At 36.8% G+C, this 16,846-nt stretch overlaps 1 protein-coding gene across 1 annotated transcript in view; it reads right to left on the reverse strand.

The window, feature by feature from the left end:
• CRYBG3 (beta-gamma crystallin domain containing 3) overlaps positions 1-16,846 on the reverse strand; it is a gene marked incomplete at its 5' end in the record, with an annotated part of 87,057 nt that overhangs the window by 20,410 nt on the left and 49,801 nt on the right. Inside the window, 2 exons of the mRNA XM_008583798.1 lie at positions 8,757-8,883; positions 12,385-12,494. Coding sequence (XP_008582020.1) covers positions 8,757-8,883; positions 12,385-12,494 — 237 coding nt within the window. The remainder of the gene's footprint in view (positions 1-8,756; positions 8,884-12,384; positions 12,495-16,846) is intronic.

Raw genomic sequence — 16,846 nt, forward strand, 5'->3', positions numbered from 1 at the left:
GCCGGACACGGAAAAAGACAAAAAAAAAAAAAAATATATATATATATATATATATATATAGTACATTTCAAAAAGAATAAATAACATAGTAGATGACTATGTGCTCAACACCCAGAAGTATTACATTTTAATTTTACTATACTTGTAATAAATTTTCTAAATAAATAAAACAAGTGAAACTGACTTTAAATTCCTCCTTCTCTAGAGGTAGCCACTATGCTGAAGTTGTTGTGAATGCTTCTAGTTCATGATTTTCCATGAACAGTTACATGTCCTTTCTTTTTCAAAATTACAGAAATGTATCGTACTGAAACACCCTTTAGCAACCTGCTTTTCTTGCCTATTGTGTTTGAAATTTGACTGTTCCTTCATGTAGCTTTTCATTCATTGTTACTACCATATTTCATTCTCTTATGTAAATGCACTATAGTTTCATCGATCAGTGCTGCAACAGACATCCTAATTTTTCCCATTGTAATTGACGCTTCTTCCACTAGCCGTATATGATTTATCCCGCTTCTCTTCCCCTAAACCAAACCTTAATATTGTCAAATTTTTTAATGGTTGTATCTAAAGTAAGGTAATGTTATCTCATTACTGTTTTAATTTGTATTTCCCTGATCACTAAGTGAGATTTAACACCTTGTATGTCCTTAGCCATTTTTCCCTTTCATGAGCTACCTATTTATATTTGACAATTTTTGAAATGGGTTTTTCTCGGTTGGTTTGAAAAAGCTGTTCTTATATTCTGTACATTAAACCTTTGCATAATTGGCTGCAAATATATTCTGTGGCTTGCTGTAGCAGGCTGAATAATTAATACCTGCCCCACCCCCAACTCAAAAAAATTTCCACATCCTAATTATTGGAGCCTGTTAATATGTTACCTGACATGGTAAAAGGGACATTACAGACATGATTAAGAATTAAGGATCTTGAGATGGGGATATTAGTCTAGATTATTCAAGTAAACCTGATATAGCCACAAGGGTCCCTATAAGAGGAAGGCAGGGAGGTCAGAGAGAGAGGATAAAGAGCAGAGGTTGGAGTGATACTCTTTGGAGATGGAAGAGGACCATGAGTCAAGGTGAAGTAGCTGAAAAGGGTACGGAAATGGACTCTCTCCTCGAACTTCGCAGAATGAACTCAGTCCCACCAGCACATTAATTTTAACCCAATACGACCCATTTCAGACTTCTGACCTCCAGAACTGAAAGACAGCAAACTTCTGTAGTCTTAAGCTACTAAGTTTGAAATAATGTGTTACAGCAGCAATAGGAAATATGCTTTTTTTAAATGACTTGTGCCTTTTGTTTTTTTTTTAAAAAAAAAATTCTCTTATACCTATATCATTAGGATAGTTTCCTATATTTTCTTCTCTCCTTGCACCAAAGCCCACTACCTTATTATTGCTGTGTGATGCAGTATACATTGGTAGGATAAGTGATCCTCCCTGCTGTTCTTAAAAATTATCTTGGCTATTCTGAACCCCTATCTTTTCTAAATTAAGTTTAGGATAAGCTTGTCAACCCCATCCCCAAACAGACCAAGGACTCTAAACATTTTGTTTGAAATTGTATGAATCTTTTCATCTATATAAACTTTTATATCTCTCAATAAAGTTTTTATAATGTTCCTCAGAAAAAACTTACCTTCTTGTATTAGATTTATTCCTAAGTACCCTACAGTTTAATTGCTATTTATCTTTTATCAAAAAACTTTGAAAAAAATTAACATGAACGGTAATAATTTATCTGTAGATGCTTTTGACAGTTTTATTTCTTCCTTTATACATTTTTTTGTTTGTTTTAATCTTATTAAACTGACTAGGAATCCACAATACTATTGAATAAACGTTGTGATAGTAGAGACCTTTGTCTTCTGCCTGAACTTAATGGGAACTGCTTCAAAATCTCACTAGGAAGTGTGATATTTACTGTGGGTTTTCATTGGTTTTCATTTTCAAAATGTACACAACAGTTAATGCTATTTCTATATATATGTGTTCAGCTAAAAAATTTAATGGTAACCAAATTCTTCTACACTTTATAAATTCGTTGCTTCCTTCCATTCTGAAGCTGGACTGACAGTGTTCCTCGATTTGTAGCTGAGACTCTTATTCAGTACCATTTCACCAAATGAAATCGCTGTCTTGCCAATTCTTATTCTACCTCTTAAGATCATTTATGTCATCACATCATAATTTCATTTGAAGTTTTTCTATAGCCTTTTGTTATAATGTTTCTTTGGTTTTGCCTACTTATAGCTGCCAGGAGTGGATTATTACTTCAAAGAAGGCCAAACTTCCATGCCAAGCCACCATGGAGACAGTAGAGAAGCAATGAGCAGATGGCTGCTCCTATGGAAATGCAGTAAAAGTGTGTTACTCCACACACTACTAGGGTAATGCTTAAATGTCACACATGGTAGTCTGAAACTTGCAGTTACCGCCCTCCTTAGACCAATCAGCAGTTGCTCATGTATCTTGCTCCACCCATGTGTGCCCATTATTCTTTCAATATCCAGTCACCAATGGGTGGCAGCTATAACTTACAAAACTACTACTACAACATTACAAGACACAAGCCCAGGGTAAGTCCAAAGTACAACCCTTCTATGGAATGAGCTAAAGTAGAAGAATAAACTTTATATTAAAGTACTGCCTGTATATTTTTAGGCATGAGTGAATAAGCTTATTTAGTCTACATATTACATGAGTTCTTTATATCTTTATGGACAGTGCTAAGTAGATAGAACATAGCGGTGACAGAATTCAAAGCTACAATAAACATAGCTCTTGCCCTCAATGACTTTACAGGTACATAAGGTGTGATAAAATGTAGAAAGTGAAAAGCATCTTGAGATGCAAAGAAAGAATATTTAGGGCAGATAAAAATGACTTCAAGAAATAAGGCTGACTGAAGACTTCTTAGATTTGGGGTCCTTAAAGGATTTAGACATTGGAAAGAAGTGCATTCTATGTTTCCAAAGAAGTAACACAAAATAGAGAAAGTTAGAGGAAGATATTGAGATAGGTAGCTTTGTGAACAGGAGACATGAAGAAGACTAAGCAATAATCCTGGAGAAGTAGATTAGACCTAATCTTAGAGTCTGAAATTTATCGGAAGGTTACATGCTCAAAGATGCACATAAGATGACTTGAAGAAGAAAGAGGCCAAGGGAAGAAAATCAGTTCAATGGCCATCACAATAGTTTGGGAAAGACAGAATGAGGATCTGAACTTGGTCATGGCAATGGAAAGGAGATGAAAAGAAAAACTTACGACACATTACAGTGGCAGAAGAGCTAACATGCTGGGAGGGAAGGAGGAAGGGGGAAGGAGAAGGGATGGACTAACAGGTACAAAACTATGCTATTTACCCTAAGTGATTCATTGTGCAGTATATGCATGTATTTAAACAACACACTGTGCCCCCCAAAAATAAATATAAAATTTTTTAAAAGATACACAAAACAAAAATAAATGAAAATATCACATTAAAAAAAAAATGCTAACACTTAGTTGCTAATTGGTTGTTGGAAATCACGAAATAGGGAGAATCAAAAATGAAGACATGGGCCGAGCCCATGGCGCACTTGGGATAGTGCGGCGCTGGGAGCACAGGAGCGCTCCCGCCGTGGGTTCGGATCCTATATAGGGATGACCGGTTAGCTCACAGCGCTCACTGGCTGAGTGCAGTGTGGCCAGTCTCAAAAAAGGACCAAAAATAAATAAATAAATAAAGGCAGGTTGTAAGACGAGATGATGGAGGCAATAATAATGCCTTTCAACAGAAATGGGGAAGTAAAAAAAAAAAGTCTGTTTAAGTCTGTTTATTTTGGCTCTATTCGCAACAGCCAAGAGTTGGAATCAACCTAAATATCCTTCCATGGATGACTGGATAAAGAGAATGTGGTATATATGCACACGATGAAATACTACTCAGCCATAAAAAAGCATGGAATTCTGCCATTTGCATTTGCAACAATATGGATAACTTTGGAGAAATTTATGTTAAGTAAAATAAGCCAGGCACCAAGACAGAAATACCACGTTCTCACTCATACATGGAAGCTAAAAAAGTTATTCTCATAGAAGTAGAGAGTAGAATAGTGGTTACTAGAGACTAGTGAGGGGAAGGGGAAAAGGTGATGGGAAGAGGGCGGTCAGTGAATACAAAATACCAGACAGATAGGAAGAATGAGATCTGGGATTCCATAGTAATATAGGGAGATTATCGTTAATATCAAAGTACTGCGTATCTTTGAATAGCTAGTCAAGATGATGTTGAATGTTCCTAACACAAAGAAGTGACAAATGTTTGAGGTGATGGACATAGTAAACACCCCAATATGATTACTGTACACAATATGAATGTACCACAATATCATACTGTATTCTACAAATATATGTAATTATTATGGGTCAATAAAGAAAAACAAATTAAAAAGAGAGAAATAAAGAGCAGAATAGTGATTACCAGAGGCAGGGAAAGGGCAGGAGATGGGGAGGGGTGACAGTGGAAGAAAACTTTGTAAAAAATTACAAAGTTACGGGCCGGCCCGGTGGCGCACTGCTACAGTGCACCGCTTGGAAGCGCGGCAGCGCTCCTGCCGAGGGTTCGGATCCCACATACAGACCAGTTCCCGCTCACTGGCTGAGCGAGGTGCGAGCGTGACGCCGAGGGTTGCGATCCCGTCGCCGGTCCCAGTCCGGTACGGGCGCGACACTGAGGGTTGCGATCCGTTGCCGGACGCGAAAAAAGACAAAAAGGGGGAAAAAAAAAATTACAAAGTTACAGTTAGATTGGAAGAATAAGCTCTGGTGCCCTCGGGTGACTACAGCTAATAATATTTTATCACATATTTAAGATAGCCAGAAAGAGGATCTTGAACATTATAACCACAAAGAAACAATAAATGTCTAGGTGACAGATATGCTAACTAGTCTGATTATATTATATTATGTATGCATGTATTTAAACAAACTGTATTCCATAAACATTTACAATGAAAAAAATTAGAATTAAAAAAAAAGAATAAATCCAAATATGAAGGACAAAAAAACAAGTCTAAGAAGGAAAATGGGGTGCAGAACATATTGATGAAGACATACTTGGAATCTGGGAATGGAGCTTGGGGACTAATAGACTACTATTTATTCTAAAGATTTGGGAATTATCTACCTTGATGGAGGTGAAAGCTAAAGTTATGATAATGGAAATTTCCAACTACAAGAGAGAAAAGGCCAAGAATGGATCTCTGGGAACCATCTAAACATGAGGGCCAGGAAGAAGATGACACTTGGATTTAATGACACAAATCTCACTAATTCTTTTTGTTATTTGTATTCAGTACTTAGCACAATATTTGTTACATAGTAGGTGCTCGATATTTTAGGTTGAATAAATATATTCAGCAATGCTGTCATTGTTCAGCATTAGCAATACTATATAAAAAAATTCAGCCACCTTAAATCTTTTTTCTTTGATCAAAGTAATAGAATACCTTTAAATTTTCTTCTCTAAAATCACTAATGAGTTGTGTTTTTCATTCATAGAACCCTACATTCATGCCCAAATCATCATTTTTGGTCTTTTTGTCATCTTGTTGCTCTTTCAGATGTGAGCTACTAGGACGTGGAGAGTAGAAGGAATCTCTTCTCTGGGGAATGTTAGCCTAGGTAAACTAATCTTCACATATCTAGCTTATTTTACCCAAATCTTATGTGTAATAAATAACCTTCTGATGACTAATTCAGTTTCCCATGTTCTTCCAGAGACATAAAAAAAGTCCAAGACAGGGCCGGCCAGGTGGCGCACTGCTACAGTGTGCCGCTTGGGAGCGCGGTGGCGCTCCCGCCAAGGGTTCGGATCCCACATACAGACCGGTTCCCGCTCACTGGCTGAGCGAGGTGCGGGCGCGACACCGAGGGTTGCAATTCCATTGCCGGTCCTGGTCCGGTACAGGCGCGACACAGGGTTGCGATCCGTTGCCGGACACAAAAAAAGACAAAAAGGAAAAAAAATTAAAATAAAAAAATAAACAACAACAAATAATACAGAAAATTAAATAAAATTTTGTTTGATTTGCCTCCTCTCCTAGATGATTATGCAAATTTATGTGAGCTACTAGGACGTGGAGAGTAGAAGGAATCTCTTCTCTGGGGAATGTTAGCCTAGGTAAACTAATCTTCACATATCTAGCCTATTTTACCCAAATCTTATGTGTAATAAATAACCTTCTGATGACTAATTCAGTTTCCCATGTTCTTCCAGAGACATAAAAAAAGTCCAAGACAGGGCCGGCCAGGTGGCGCACTGCTACAGTGTGCCGCTTGGGAGCGCGGTGGCGCTCCCGCCAAGGGTTCGGATCCCACATACAGACCGGTTCCCGCTCACTGGCTGAGCGAGGTGCGGGCGCGACACCGAGGGTTGCAATTCCGTTGCCGGTCCTGGTCCAGTACAGGCGCGACACTGAGGGTTGCGATCCGTTGCCGGACACGAAAAAAGACAAAAAGGAAAAAAAAAAAAAAAGTCCAAGACAAAATTCTCAAGCATTCCAGTCACTAGATCCCACTTAGTACCAATTACTAAATTGATCTTCTGGTTACATATCAGTCCCTGTAGGTCTGATCAGTTCAGGGCTTTGGGCCTCCAGAGTGAAGCGTGGTTGGCTTCACCAAGGTAATGCTACCTGTTGAGGCCTCTTTATGGTCAATTCACAAATCTTGCTGGGATGCCCAACATTACCTCATACTCCTTTTATTTCAACACCAAACCTTCTGCCCAAATATGTCTTCAACAAAGACTTTTCAAAGATTTAAAATGTAGCATGAAAAGGCATTAAGGAAAGGCATTATGTAAATGCGCTGCCCTTACATAAACTGAATATACCCCTTAACTGGTTTTTGGAGTGAAAAGCCTTCAAAGTCTTTCCCAACAGGCACCTTCACGCTGGCTGGATTCCACAGGACCAAAACCAGGGACATGCAACTAACTGCACATGACAACTTACAGAAAAACATCTCTTTCTCTTCGCATATTTTCACACCCAATTTTTTTTTTTTTTCCTTTTTGTCTTTTTTACTGGCTGGTAACGGGATCGCAACCCTCGGTGTCGCGCCCGCACCTCGCTCATCCAGTGAGCGGGAACCGGTCACCACATGGGATCCGAACCCTCGGCGGGAGCGCCGCCACGCTCCCAAGCGGCGCACTCTCCAGTGCGCCACCGGGCCGGCCCTTCACACCCAATTTTAATCTCTCATTTTCCACTTCATGAATATAAAAGAATTGTTAACTCTTCAAAGAAAAATAGTAATACTCATTAATTCTGACCCTGTTTCTAAAATGTCCTCCTTAGAAATTTAGTTGGTTTAGTTCACTGAATTAAGAGACCTGCGAAATTCTTTAAAGATGGTATTTTCATATTCAGATTTATATCTTTTGATTTTAGAGTTAACACAAAATAAGTATGTCTGTTATTTGACCACTAAAAATTACTAAGAAAAAATTCCTTTCCCAGTAAATGTGGATTACTTTCCTATGCCGTTTTCGATATTATCAAAACCTGCAACATGCAGAGACTGACCAGACTATATTCTTTTTTAAAACCAGTGTTCCTCCAGCAGAAAGGAAGCATCAGCAGCAACTTAATCTTTCCAAGTAGGTATCTACAGGACCACTGCGAGAGACCAAGAACTCTATTTTTACTCTCGATCCACAGCCAAGACTCTATTCTTAGCCTCATACCAGGAATACTCTATCCAGGAATGCCTTGTGAAATAGGACCACATTGCTTAGACTGAGATCAAAGATCCCGAGTATGTCCATTACCCTTGGAGTCAGCTCTGGCCAAAAGGTCTGAGTCACTCCTACTATTATGTGGAGCTTCCAATCAAGCTATGTAAATCTCAAGTTTTGACCAAACATGTCCCTAGGGAATCATCATAACTAGACAGCTTGAAAATATCCCAAATCCTCACCAATTCTTGCACATAGACCTTATCGACCAGGAGCCCAAAACTGATGACCCAAGGTAGTGATCCTATTTTTCTCACATTTAAAATTCTGAATAAATTTGTTGGAAAGAACTTACTTAACTCTAAACGTGAGGCGCCAAGCTGACCCAGATAATTCTGCACACACCAGGCAGAAAAGCCCTGGTTCCTCAAAACAAGGTTTGGAAACAATACCAGTGGTCATCCATGCCTTAAAGTCACATTATAAACCTGAGTAGCAGACAAATTGGTGTGTGACTTATCTAATAGAAAAATAAGGTGGGCAGGTTATTTTTATATTTAAGCAGCTGTAACAAATAACAACCATGGTACTAATTGCTAACATTGACTGAGTTCTCACTACGTGCTGGGCATTTTACAAGTATCATCTCATTTAATATCCCAGTGGCCTTATAAAGTACTATTATTTTTTATAGATGAGGAAACTGAGTAACTTTGCTAATGTCACCCAAACTAGTTAAAGTATCAGACTACAATTTAAGCCCCGGCCTACATTAATTTAGTTTTTGAGTTTTGCATTCTTGCTTTAAAAAAAAAAAGGCAAATATCAATCTTAAATTTGGGTTGCATTTCATGAGTGAATCTCAATTTTACAAACAACAAGTAAACTATTAATATTTTTGATATTTTGATATTTTCCATTGCATCATTTCTTTCAATTTTATATTATCACCTGTGGTAATTAAACTGAACAAGAAAAAGATTCTCATAAATATGCACTCAGCAAAGTACTTACATAGTCAATGGGCTTGAGGGATTTGACTCTAGATGTTGGGCAGCCACAGGAAGTAAGGTCAGCATAAAGGCCTTCTTCTAATACACACTGATTATAAAAAATGTCCTCCTGGTAATACAGCAGCCAGCTAAAAACAAGCAGTAAGACACTCAGTCAAATTGCAATTCAGTTGGCAGTGTAGGCTCATCATCGTGCTGTGGGAACTGGGGCTGGGGTAGGACAGAAAGTCGTGGTGCTGACTAGCACCAGCTAAAAAAACAGCTACCACTATCATTTATGGACTGCTTACCATGTGCCAGGCATTAGTCTAGGTACTTTACATGTATTATTTTACTGTGTCCTCAATAATTCTGAGTTAGAAACATACCTCCTTCTTTTCATTTACTTCCTTCAAGTACAAAACCATGGGATCAAATTATGGTGATTATTAAGTACGTGAACAGATTAGAAGTTACTTTTGAGGAAAACAAAAATTTTTCTGTATCCTTATTTAGTAATGAGCTTGTATTCAGTATAGGTGAGTATAGAAGCTCAACTTCTAAAATCACACAAGAGCATATAAAATCTGTTACCTGCACATCTGATAGCTAAAGGAAATTTTTAAAAAGAAGCAAATCCTTTAGAATCTTCAATAGTTGAGTTATCTTCAATATAACACTTGTCAAAAGTTTGGTTAAAATGCGTATTTTTGAAAAGAAGGAGCCCGAGGGAGAAAAGAATTGGCCATTACTAATTTAGTTTGCGTGTGAAAAAAGAAGCAAATCCTTTAGAATCTTCAATAGTTGAGTTATCTTCAATATAACACTTGTCAAAAGTTTGGTTAAAATGCGTACTTTTGAAAAGAAGGAGCCCGAGGGAGAAAAGAATTGGCCATTACTAATTTAGTTTGCGTGTGCTTAAGTTCTAGCCCTATATTTTAAGATCACCAGGACTGTACTCAAGCTAGAGCAGGTTAACTTCAGATAACCATAGAAATACTCTGTGACATTATAATTTACTGTCACATCTTCTGTGTAATCAGCATTTTACAGCCAACATTCATCATAGGTTTTTAATTTGCCAGGCATGGAGCTAAGCCCTTCATGTGCATTATTTTATTTAGTCCTTATAAGAATCCTTTGAGGTAGGTACTATTATTATCCTTCCTTTACAGATGAGGAAGCTAAGGTTCAGAGACATGACCAAATTTTGCCTAAGGTTACACAGCTAGGAAGTGGTGGAACTGGGCTCAAATCCAGGTCTCTCAAGCATTCCAGGTACTTACATAATTGTCATGGTTCTTGTATCCTTTTATTAAACTGTAGTTGTATATTTCCTACATGAAGAGACATGTGTGACTAATTTGTCCTAGACCTCAGTGTCAGGAAAAAAACTTTCCTCCAGAAACACTTCAATGCTTCTGTTTATTAGCAAACAAAAATACATCTTGCAAAATATTTTCTCTTATCTTATCAGAGAAGAAACTGAGAGCCAAATAAGAGTAACAAAATTATCTCAGATCCTTAGTACATATTCTTACTAAAGAGTTGCAAATAAACTATTTAACTTATAGTGCCGTTTTATGTGTTTTAATACTGCAAAACTCTAATATTCTTTTTAGAAGTAAGTATAAAAAGAGTAACAAATACAGAGAGATTCAAAGCAGAAGAGCTATAGGAAACATGAAAGGGAAAGGAATGCTTGAATTAGGGTTAATCAAGGTCAACTGAGGGAATGGGATGGACCGAATCTTAAAGGATATGTTCAGGGTAGTATTAAGCAGGGTTCCCAAACTTGCACATCTGCAGCAGACAAGACAGATAAGGCAAATGATCAGTGAAAAAAATTGGGAATGGTAGTGACCATGGCACACTGGGGAGCACACATGCCATCTATTCAGTATCAGCTCATTACTGCCAAAGGCAAACTTTCCCGAATTCTTCAAATCTGATTTTTAAGGAGAAGGTGGGAAACAGGTTCTTCTGAAATATAATCTAAACTTAAGAATCAATAGGAAATATTTTTTAATATAGCATGTAGGCCAAACAAATAATATCTGTTGGTCAGATTTACCAGAGACCGACACCCTTTGGTAGAGAGCAGGATTAGCAAATGCTAGCCTGCAGGCCCAAACCGCTCCTCTGCCTGTTTCCATTCAGACTACAAGCTAAGACAGGTTTTTACATTTTTTAAATGGTTTAAAAAATTTTTTTAAACTACTTCATAACATGGAGATAGTACATACAACTCAAATTTCAATGTCCATAAATAAAGTTTCACTGAGATACAGCTGTGCCTATTCATTTATGTATTGTCTATGGCTGCCTTTGTGCTACAATGACAGTGCTAAGTAGCTGCGACAGAACATGTAGCACCCACATAGTCGATAATATTTACTGCTGGCCCTTTACAGAAAATTTTTGCCAACCCTTGGGATAAAGAGGAAGGAGGAAAACAAATGGCTGTGTATATGTTGGAAGAGGAGAGTACAGGGGACAGCATAAGACTAGAATGGTGAATGGATTGGGAAAATGAGGCTAGCTGGTAGTAAAGCCTGAAGAAGTGTGAACTTCATCTGACTGGTACTAGGGAATGACTGTGGGAATTACAACAGATTTGTAAAAATATTACACTGGATTTTGGGACCAATAATTGGGCTATGGTTGTGAACTTCATCTGACTGGTACTAGGGAATGACTGTGAGAATTACAACAGATTTGTAAAAATATTACACTGGATTTTGGGACCAATAATTGGGCTATGGTTGGTCTGTGGTAAACCCTGAAAATAAGATGACACTGGGGCAGGGAGTAATCTGGAGACTGAAGTTCCTTAAGTGAAAAATAGGAGATCCAGGTCTCTGATGGCTTAAGAGAGAAGGGAGAAGAACTGACAAATTCAAGATATTTTGAAGACTTTGATATTAAAGAGACTTTGATGAGTCATCAGGTAGATATTTGATACACAGAGATGTCACCCACTTAAAAATGGTTAAAATGGTAAATTTTATGTTATGTGTATTTCACCACAATTTTTTAAAAAGTAGAATATATGTTAGCATTAAGAATCACATACAGTTTCATACCTATGTGAGAAAGGTCCAGTATGTTGATGCAGTTAAAAGAATATACAATTTAAAGTTAAAAAAAAAACCAAAGTAATCCTGAGTCTGACATTCAGTGTATGATCTTGGGAAACCTTACTGATAAATCTGATTTCCTCATCTGTGAAATGGGGATAATAAATACTTCAAACAAAATGGTAAAAAAAAAAAAAAAAAAAAAAAAAAAAGAATTTAGGAGTAATATGTCTTACATGGGCAAAAATACTAGCTGTTTCTTATAGCGTTCTATTATGCTATACAGTCAACATAGAATATAAACATTCAAATATTTAGGAAATAATCTAATAGTGAGAAACAAAATCATTAAAATGCTCCCAAAGTTGGCTAATAAGCATTGTTTTTCTGTATTTCATAATGATTCAAAATACAAATTCAGCAAAATGAATACAGGTTAATTGGCAGTTGACTAATGCTCAAAAAAAATTTTTAAATTCACTGTATATGAAAAAAAAATCAAATCTCTGTAAATTTAAACTAAATTTAGTTATTAAATAAAAGCTGAAAACACTCAACAAGTATACTTACCAACCCCGAAGAACTTTAAAAGAACATGGCGTGAATGAAGTCAAATCAGAAATGTCCTTTGTAAAATCTATACATTCACCCTGGAAGCCTGGTTTACTGAATGCTTTGAGCTACAACAAGACAATAATTAAATAGAAAACAACAGTTTGACATCATCAAAAGGAAATAAAAACCCTTAATTTCATGTGCCTGTAAAAAATTCAGCAACAAATTAGACTCACATTTTATCCATTCATTATCAATGAATTCATGTAAGGGGGATATTCTCCTTAAACTCACTTTTTCTCACACACTTTCAGCAATGGAATGTTATTTACCATTTTCATCATATCCTGTACAAAACTGTGAGCACAGAGGCATAGAAAACAACTCACCCTTTATTTACCATTTTCATCATATCCTGTACAAAACTGTGAGCACAGAGGCATAGAAAACAACTCTATCTATAAAACAGAATCTCTTCTCCACTAAAATGTGGTCCTTGTCTACTACATCAAACAATTATTATCCTCTATGGTGAGAGTAGATGTATAAAGTAAGAAGCAATTTAGTGCTAAACAGGAAAGAGGCCTGGATTAGTGTGGCAGATAGCTGGTATGCCCTTTCTCTCTCCTCAAGTCTTCCTGATCCACAGTTAATAAAAGAGAGAAGAGAACGTGAGTGCATGCCCATTAAGTGAGCAGGGGAGTGCCTGTGAGAGCCTCGGAGCAGATGGCAGAGAAGATAATAATGACGGGATTAGTGGAAGATTTATGGTAAAGAAAGACAGGCATCTATGTCATGTATTTCAGCTTACAGGCTTCAGTTTTCTTATCAGAATACTTTAAATGTACAGCTTATAGTTATACACAACTACATTACTACTTTAGTCCTTTAGTCCTATGATAATCTGCAACTCTAGTGGCCGTGGATCAATAATAGGAAAGAAAAAAATAGTGAGCCCTGCAAATACATCCTAATACACTGGAGACTTGGAATAACACAGCACACAGGTCTACCCTGCACTGACAGGCCTGCACTGTAGCAAAGAATGCATCATAATGAACTTTTGTAGCATCACCCTTTCTCCAGCTCATGCTGTCATCGAGAACTTCATCTTCCCAAGGGTCCTCTTAGAGGAATTGTCTCTTGGTTATCTCATTCTGCTCTGACCTTGTTTGGTCTGATAACAAAGATCAGACAAAACCAGGGAGGTGAGAAAACCAATTCCTCCCTGAACAACTGTGGCTCGCACAACATGACTTCTTATTGTGAAACCACACTGAATTTGGAGCTTGAAAACATCAAGGGACTCCCTCTCTGCCTTAGGGAGATGTGATCCAGCAAGGTTCTGTCACGGGCCACATGACAGATACAGAGGATAGCAAGAAAAAGGAAGTCCAAAACAAGACTTTTGTTTTTTAACTTACAGGTTTATAAAACATGAGGCTTAAAAAGCAAATCACTTTTAATTTCCAAAAATGTAGAGAAATTTCTTTTGCATGCATATATCTTAATTCACAATACAAACTGGGAAAGCCACACAAGACCAGAGACCACAACTGTCTTGTTCACTACCTTTATTCTCAGTTTCCTGAATTAGTTTATTTTATATTGCTGAGTTTAAAATTTACACTTGAACATTTCACTGTGAAATGTCAAATCCTGGACTACTGACAATGCAAGCTAAGCATACTTCAGATGGAGTATATAGGAGCCACATCTAGTTTTCACTCTTAGCCTTCATATCCAGAATTAATTAAAATTCAGACACACACAAAACCTGTATAAAGTATCTTTTTTGATTTGACAGGTTTAAATGTTCTTTGTCCAAACTTTAAAAAACTGGGTTTAATGCTTATCTGACTTTATTTTACTTTTACCCCCCAAATGATGTATAGTATATGGTTCACCCAAAATTAGACCAATCCCACAAAAGTAACACCTCATTTTGGTCACCATATAAATGCCTCAGAATTGAAGTATTCTCACAATAATGTCTTGAGAATGGGCCATACAGAAACCAACTCTGTGCTTACTACGACTAATATTTCAATTGTAGTTTCTACTCTTGTTCAAATTAAATGACAGTGCCTTGGTGAAATTAAGTCTGGGAAAAACTAGGTGGATAAATCACTATGTCAGTTTCCCTTCCAGATTAATGGAGGATAAATGCACAAAACAACTCAGATAGGTAACCCAGTAACTACAACTATACAGATCCTGCGATCACTTTAAAATTTATTGAGGCTAAATTACCCAGTATTAGAAAACATCCAGTTGCTTTTCTTGGCTAGAATCATGTATAAAATGGAACAGAGGCTAAATATTTAAGAAATCCAAACTTTTAAGTGTACTTGCAAATAAACTTGAAAAAGATTACAGGAATGCAAAGTACTGGGTTGGGTCAAAGTGGGGAACTGGTTAGAATTTCTAGAGAACGGTGCTTGACTACAACATCGCCTGAAAACTAAGTTCACTTGTATAAGATTTAATCTAGTGAGATTTCTGATAAGTCAGGACTTGCTAAGAGAAAGATGATAACATTCTGTTTCGTTTTTGTTTCACTTGGGAAAAAAAATAAAAACAAAATAGAATACTATCTGCTAATGAGGAAGAAGTCTATAACGACCCTACGTATCTTGAGTTAGTAATTTAGACTTAGTGACTGATCTGTAGCCTCAGGAGAAAAATAATCTCAATAAAAGGTGGTGTTCTATTAGTATCCCAAATAAGACATATCTCAGCAATAATATTTTATCATGATAATTTTTGTGATGTACACTAATCCCTACACACACACATTTTCTGGCTTTTCCCCTATTAGGTTGCTTGAGGTTCCCCTTAAAATCACCAGCATAAAAAAAATTCCCTTTCTGACTTAAACTCTGAGATGTAACCTCCTCCTTACTCCTCAGACAGGAAAAGTGCCTATGCCACCTGAACGCAGCATCTGTATTGCCAATCTGACTGTCATAGCTAATTGTGAAGGAGAAAATACTTTGTAATTACTGAATGAAACCAGTGTGTCAGCCATGATCCACTTGTTTATGTTTAGGTAAATATAAACAAGAAAAATGTCTGAAAATTCGGTCCACTGAAAACAATAAAAGCTTTGATACTAAAAGAAAAAGGTTTGTTTGTATGTTACCAAATATCCAGCTATCATATATCTGTCAGAAACATTTATTTCACAAGACAGTAACTGAGCCATATCCAGAAAAATGAGGCAGGGCTGATTTCACTGGGTGTTTACTGCTGCCCAGCTATCATATATCTGTCAGAAACATTTATTTCACAAGGCAGTAACTGAGCCATATCCAGAAAAATGAGGCAGGGCTGATTTCACTGGGTGTTTACTGCTGCTTCCTCTCTCTTCAAGTTAGACTAGAAATACTACAAAGAAAACCTTCCGAGCAATGTGCCCCAAACAAGGAAGTCCATAAAGAAATAACAGGGAGGAGAAACAAAGCTTAAAAGAATGAGACTTTTTATCTGTACTTAAAACTCAGAAAATGTGCAGTTTGAAATTATTCCTCTTTAACTCTTTTATCCATTCATACTACTTTGATTCATGTGGAAAAGTACCTTAAAAATCCACAGGTGAGAGTTTTCAAAAATTCAAAATAAAGATCTGGCAGGAAGTGTGTCTTAATACAACAACTCAATTATATTCAGAAAGGAAATGTTCCCAGTAGGCCTGAACTAATCAGAACATAAAAACTGAAAGCACTGTGAACGGAAACATGTTAAACTAAGCTGATCTGAAATACATAAACCCTGACATGCATATGAATAACATACACATTCAGAGAAAAAGATGTAGCATTAGGTAAAGGTAGCAAATGCCAAAAATTTAAGATTAGTCACTATACTTGGCTTTTTCACAGGAATTTTTCTGAATTTGTTATTTAAAAGAAAGCAATGTCTCTCATCCCCTTTTACCTACATTTGTACTGCTCATATCATGACATGTCTATCTTTGATGTAAAAATCCCAAAAATGTGGTTGTGTAAAGTTGAGTCAGATACACTAGAAAATGTCTATTTTGCTATTTCTAGTTGTGTGATATGGCACTTAAATTCTGAATCTTGGTTTTCTTATCTATAAACAGTATTAACACTCATCTCACCAAGTTAGCAGAAGTATTAAAATGGAACAATTTCTAGGCCTCAACAGACAACAAACAAACATTAGATTCCAGAGTATTGCCCAATCCCCTCTAAACCATTAACACAGTAGAAATAAAAAAGAAGGGTTTCAACCCCACTAGCTCTTTTAAGAAACATTTGACATAAGTATTAGAAATAGTTGTACACATACATAATAAACCTGCCAAGATAGTGATTTCTCCATAGTTAAGTTTACTGCTCCAGAGAAAGTATAATATACTGTGCTGATTAAGACTGTGACTCTGAAGAAAGAATTTTAGGGCAATAGGAAAGAAAGAGTGGCACGAGTTCAAAATGACCCTAAAGTGGTC

This window comes from Galeopterus variegatus, unplaced genomic scaffold, assembly GCF_000696425.1.
Source record: "Galeopterus variegatus unplaced genomic scaffold, G_variegatus-3.0.2 Scaffold3044, whole genome shotgun sequence".
Lineage (NCBI taxonomy): Eukaryota > Metazoa > Chordata > Mammalia > Dermoptera > Cynocephalidae > Galeopterus > Galeopterus variegatus.